This window comes from Psammomys obesus, unplaced genomic scaffold (assembly GCF_907164565.1).
Source record: "Psammomys obesus unplaced genomic scaffold, mPsaObe1.curated_primary_1811, whole genome shotgun sequence".
Lineage (NCBI taxonomy): Eukaryota > Metazoa > Chordata > Mammalia > Rodentia > Muridae > Psammomys > Psammomys obesus.
The window spans coordinates 15,319,721-15,325,885 of NW_026585686.1; the positions used below are offsets into that span (position 1 = coordinate 15,319,721).

Below are 6,165 nucleotides of genomic sequence, written 5' to 3' on the forward strand. Positions count from 1 at the left end.
ATCAGTATAGCAGGAATCATAGTTTGAAACTAGTTGCTAGGAGAAGGTACTGTCCACAATTGGCTATTCCCTCTTATCCCAACTAATAGTCAAAGAAATTTCCAACAGAAATGTCCACAGGCCACTCTGATCTAGGACATTTCTCAATTTAGGTTTTCATACAGATATTATAGTTTGTTTTTCTGTTGCTGTGATAAACACCATGACAAAAAAACAAAAAACAAAAAACAACTTATGGGGGAGGGGTGCAGAATGATTCATTTCATTTACACTTATATGCAACAGGTAAGGGAAGTCAGTGTGGCAAGAACTCAAGGCAGGGTCCTGAAGGCAGAAACTGAAGCAGAGACCACAGATGAATGTTTCTTACTGGCTAGCTCCTCTAGTTTGCTCAGTTACATTACACAGCCCATGCCTGTCAATCAGAGGTGGCACCACTAAGAATAAGCTAGACCCTTCTACATTAATTATCAAAGAAAATGTCCCCACAGACATGCCCATAGGCCAATTCGACAGAATTTCTCAATTGAGAATGTTTTCTTTCTGTGTATGACTAGAATTTTGGGTCAAGTTGAAAAAATTAACTAGCTGACAACAAACTTAACAACAAAATTATTAACTTTTTAACTTAACAAAAACCTATTATTGTTAAAAAATAACTTTATCTTGTCCCTAAGATCCCATGGTCACATCACCATATAAAACACAGTCTTACTTCTAAGAAAATAGACCAATGTGGTCTTTTAAAATTCCAAAGTTTAAAAAGAAAAGTTCTCTTTAAAAATCTAGTAAGTTTACTGTTGGCTCCTGTAAACTCCAAAATATGTGACAGTGTCTTATTTCTAAAAACAAACAAACAAACAACAACAAAACACCACGACACATTAACAATTGTATCCTATCAAACCCAAACTCTGTAATAGCTCAGGGTTCAATATCTGGAATTTACTCATGATCTTTTGGGCTCCAGAGGTCTCAAGTAGTCCCATCCCTCCAGCTCTACAATCAGGAGCACACATAGAGATTCAGCATGCTCTACTCTATACTTGCCACTGCTCTTGGAGGTCATTGATGGTCAATGGAATCTGCACCTGCGCCACTGATAGACCCCGGGCTTCTCTACAGGAATGCTGATCTGGCCAGATGCTACCAATTCTCAGTTTTTTGCATGACCCCTTCAATCCTTTAACTGGGATTGTACTATTCCTAGACCTTCTTGCAGGGACTCTGGACCTGCCACATAGTACCAAGCCGGAGCTGTTCTTCATGACATTTTTATGACTTCAATAGCAATATGATTAGGAGAATCTTACATATTAACATGTTTGGCTTTTAGATTGAGATAGAGTTTTCATTTTCTTTGGACCACAGCTTCTGTGTTCTGATCCAGAGGAAATATTTTCTAGAAGATTTCACCTCAGTGCTGGTGGTCTTACTAATACAGCTGATTTTTCTGTTTCAGATAAGCATTATTAATTGTTCCGCTAAAGCAAACAAGGTTTCCCTTCCGGAGTCTCAAAACAAAGTATCATACAAACAACCCTGATAGAATCTTCTCTTCTGTCTGAAATTTCACAAGTCAAGCCTTTATTGAAAGAAATATAGTCGCTTTCAGCATTATATTCCAATTTCCCACAGGAAATCCCATTAAGCTCTAAACACTCAATCTCTTCTGTGGCTCATAACGTCAAAACCTTTAACAATCTTTTCTAAAACCAACATATTTAGGTGTGTCATAGCAAGTTCCTACTCCTGGTACCATTTTTATTCTAAAAATTTATTTATATACTTATTTATTACAATTTATTCATTTTGTATTCCCATTGCAGCCCCCTTACTTGTCTCCTCCCAGTCCCACCCACCCTCCCTCTTCTCCCCTATGCCCTTTTCCTAGTCCCCTGATAGGGGAGGACCTCCTCCCCTTCTATCTTACCCCAGCTTATCTTACCCTAGCTTCTATCTTACCCTAGCTTATCAGGTCTCATCAAGGCTGGCTGCATCTTCCTCTGTGGCCTGACAAGGCTGGCCCACTAGGGGGAGGTGATCAAAGAGTTGGCCACTGAATTCATGGCAGAGACAGCCCCTGTATCCCTTAGTAGGGAACTCACAAAGAAAACGAAATCATACAATGCAAAAAAGAAAAAAAAAAAAAAGACAGCATCTTCAACAAATGGTGCTGGTTTAACTGGATGTCTGCATGTAGAAAAATGAAAATAGACCCATATTTATTACCCTACACAAAGTTAAAGTCTAAGTGGATAAAAGTCCTCAACATAAAACCAGAAACACTAAATCTGTTAGAGAAAAAGAAGAGCCTTGCCCTTATTAGTACAGGAGACAACTTCCTTAACAGAACACCAACAGCACAGGCTCTAAGATCAACAAATAATAAATGGGAACTCATGAAACCGACAAGCTTCTGAAATCAAAGGACACTGTCATCAGAACAAAATGACAGCCTACAGACTGGGAAAGGATTTTCACCAACCCTATGTCTGACAAAGGGCTAATATCCAGGATATATAAAGAACTTAAGAAGTTAAACATCAACAAATAAAGTAATCCAATTAAAAAATGGGGTTCAGAGCTAAACAGAGAATTCTCAACAGAGGAATATCGAATGACAGAGAAACACTTAAAGAAATGTTCAACATCCGTAGTCATTTGGGGAAATGCAAATAAAAATGACTATGAGATTTCACCTCACACCCATCAGAATGGCTAAGAGCAAAAACTCAAGGGATGGTGCATGCTGGAGATGTGTAGAAAGGAGAACCCTCCTGCATTGCTGGTGGGAATTCAACCTTGTACAACCACTTTGGAAATCAGTCTGGCATTCCTCAGAAAATTAGGAATAGTGCTACCTCAAGATCTAGCTACACCATTCCTAGGCATATACCCAAAAGATGCCCCACCTTTCAATAAGGACCTTTACTAAACCATGTTTATAGCAGCTCTATTCATAATAACCAGAATCTGAAACAATCTAGATGTCCCTCAAAGGTGGAATAGATACAGAAATTGTGGTATTACTCAGCAATTAAAAACAAGGAAATCATGAAATTTGCAGGCAAATGGTGGGAACTAGAAAAAAATCCTGAGTGAGGTATTCTAGAAGCAGAAAGACACATATGATATACTCACTTATAATTGGATATTAGCTATATAATATAGGGTAAATATGCTAAAATCTATAGTCCTAAAGAAGACAAACAGCAAGGAGGACCCTAGGAAACATGCTTAATCATCATTCAGAAGGGCAAACAGGATAGACATCAGAAGTAGGAGAAGACACAGAACAGGACATGAACCTTCCATAGAACATCTCTGAAAGACTCAAACCGCCAGGGTATGGAAGGAGATATTGAGATACATAGTCAAGCTTTGGGCACAGTGCCAGAATCCTTATGGAAGAAGAGGGAAATAGAAGACCTGGAGGGTACAGGAACTCCACAAGGAGATCAACAGAGCCAAAATACCTGGGCACATGGGAGTCTCCAGAGATCAATACTCCAACTAAGGAATATGCATGGTGAAGACCTAGATCCCCTGTTCAAAGGAAGCCGATTGGTTGCTTATTTTTTTTAAAAATATAGTATGCTTCTTTTGAGGCAGAAACTGAAGCAGAGATCCTGGAGGAACACTGCTTGCTTGTTCCACTGGCTTGTTCTGCTACCTTTCTTATATAGACAAGGCCTACCTATCCAGAGATGCTTAAAACCAAAGTGGGCAATAGGCCATGTTACATCAATCAGTCATGAAGGAAATGACCCACAGATATGCCTGTGGGTTAATGAAGTTTTTAGTGATAAAATTCCTTATAGAGAGTCACTGATTTCAGAGATATCTAAGATTTGTGTCAAGGTGACAGTTAAAGCTAACTAGGAATCTACCAGACAGTGCCAGAAAAAAAAAATTATGCTAACAAGAAAGGAAAGAAGATTAAGAAAAAAAGGTTAGGCATTTTTCCAAAGATGTACTTACCATTTTCTCAAATGGATTCTTTTATTTCCCTGGAATACCACAAAACCTGCAGCAGTGAATCCTAAAAATGCTGTAGCACCTTTTGAATCCTAAAGAAATAAAATTAAGAACTATTTGGATTAAGAAATATAAACGATAACTTACATGCTAATTTTCCTTCATCTTTGGGTAATTCTAATCAAGGCCAGAAACTACAGCCATAAACTAAGTGTTTAAGATATAATTTCCAAGAACATGACTTTCAAAATGTGGGCAAAATCTAGAGTTATATATTGTTTCTTTTCCGGAAATAGACATCTTGCCCTAGAAGGAATCATATAAAAACACACGGATTTCTTCCAAATGCTCTCGTTTCTAGAGTTTTGAGTTGCTTGTGCTCTGGGTCTTCTCTGTAATGCCAGCAAACTGGTTCTTGGTTGCCATTAGCTCTCTAATACAATGAAATGAATACTTTGAGCATTTAGCCCAAGTGATTCAACCACATGCAGAATTTCTGGCAATATCAGTGTAAAAATCACCAGAAAAAAACCTACTTAACTCACAACCAAACCTGAAACTCTAAGCAACTCATAGATAATGATAGGTCAACAAATAACACAAAAATCCAGACAGCTTCTAAACAAGAAAATAAACAGAGGGAATAACATTTCTGGAAAGATTCTAAGCCATCAAATGAAATAAACATATTTATATCATCTTATATCATCACTAGAGGCATCTGGGAAATATCATAAAACAATTGTATAGGCAGAAAACGATGCATATATCAATAGAAGGAAGTAGAACCATCCCAGTACTCCAGCCTGGCCTCCATGCTCACAGAGCCTGAAGTAATAGAGGTTGGGTAAGATCTGGGCAAGCAGATATTTATAAAGTTTTCCAAGTGTTTATGATGAGCACACTGATCTGAGAATTACAGATCTAGTACTTAGCTAATAAGCTTATTAATAAGCTGACTTGGTCTGGGTAAATTTAATTGCTCAAAGAATAACCCCTAAATTTATTTTTAATATTCAGTTTGACATGAACTCAGTCTAGAATTAGTGCTATTATTTGGTTGATACATAGTTAAAATGAATGAATAATTTCTTGAGAATATGAATACAACAGTACCTTACAAAATTGAGAAAAGAAAAATTATATGTCTTGGGAGATAGCTAAATTCACAAAGTGCCAGCCTTTCAAGTATAAAAATCTGAGTCGATATCCCCAAACCCTCATTTAAAAATATCTAGGTATAATAATGTGTAGCTGTAAACCTAACCTTGGTTATAGAATGAGGAAGGATAATTTAAAATACCAGCCTAGCCAAATCAATAAGCTTTGAGTTCAGTGAGAGATTTTTTTCTAATAGAACTAAGGTACAGAGAAATTAATGAAGGATATCTAAGGCTTGCCTTGGGCCTCCATATGTAAGCACATACAAGTATACACTTACCAAATATATATTTCATACACATGAGAGAGAGAGAGACATACAGACAGAAAGAGACACAGAAAGAATCTGAAGCTCTGAGCTAGAGTACAGATGATTCTGACAAAAATTGTTTAGGTTTCATCCTTGTGGAAATGTCACATAGTATGCAAAAAGAAAAAGATCAACAAACACTTTCAGTTAATATAACTTAAATGTTTCTTTTTCTCTTCACCTTTCTCCATTTCAAAGATTACAATGAAAAATTAATATAATTTTATGTGGATGTAACATGTTACACTAACTTGATGGCCAGGGATGTCCAAGAGACTCCCAAACAATAGCCTATTATTTTGTCTTTGGTTAACTCCAGAGGTTGAAAGTAATACCTTCTATTGCTGAAGACACTATGCACTTCAGAAACAGGGCTCAAAGACTTCTGAGCTGAAACTGACCTGAAAGCCCTCTCTTTGAGGACTAACTTTCATAATACCAAAAGATAACAAAAGATACGTCCAAATGAAGTGAAGAAACCAACAGTCCTAGCTATAATGTCTATGACTTGTGCAGTAATAGAATGCATACCTTGGCAATCAGATTTCTTTTCTTTTCTTTTCTTCTTTTTTTCTTTCTTTCTCTCTCTTTTTCTTTCCTTCTTTCTTTTTCTCTCTTTCTCTCTCTTTCTCTCTCTTTCTTTCTTCTTCCTTCCTTCCTTCCTTCCTTCCTTCCTTCCTTCCTTCCTTCCTTCCTTCCTTCCTTCCTTCCTT

At 37.1% G+C, this 6,165-nt stretch overlaps 1 protein-coding gene across 3 annotated transcripts in view; it reads right to left on the reverse strand.

Moving 5' to 3' along the window:
* The window catches only part of Frmd3 (FERM domain containing 3), a 197,013-nt gene that overhangs the window by 49,020 nt on the left and 141,828 nt on the right, over positions 1-6,165 (reverse strand). For all 3 annotated transcript variants that reach the window (XM_055630140.1, XM_055630131.1, XM_055630149.1), the window contains one exon: positions 3,985-4,073. In XM_055630140.1, the coding sequence (XP_055486115.1) occupies positions 3,985-4,073 (89 nt within the window). The remainder of the gene's footprint in view (positions 1-3,984; positions 4,074-6,165) is intronic.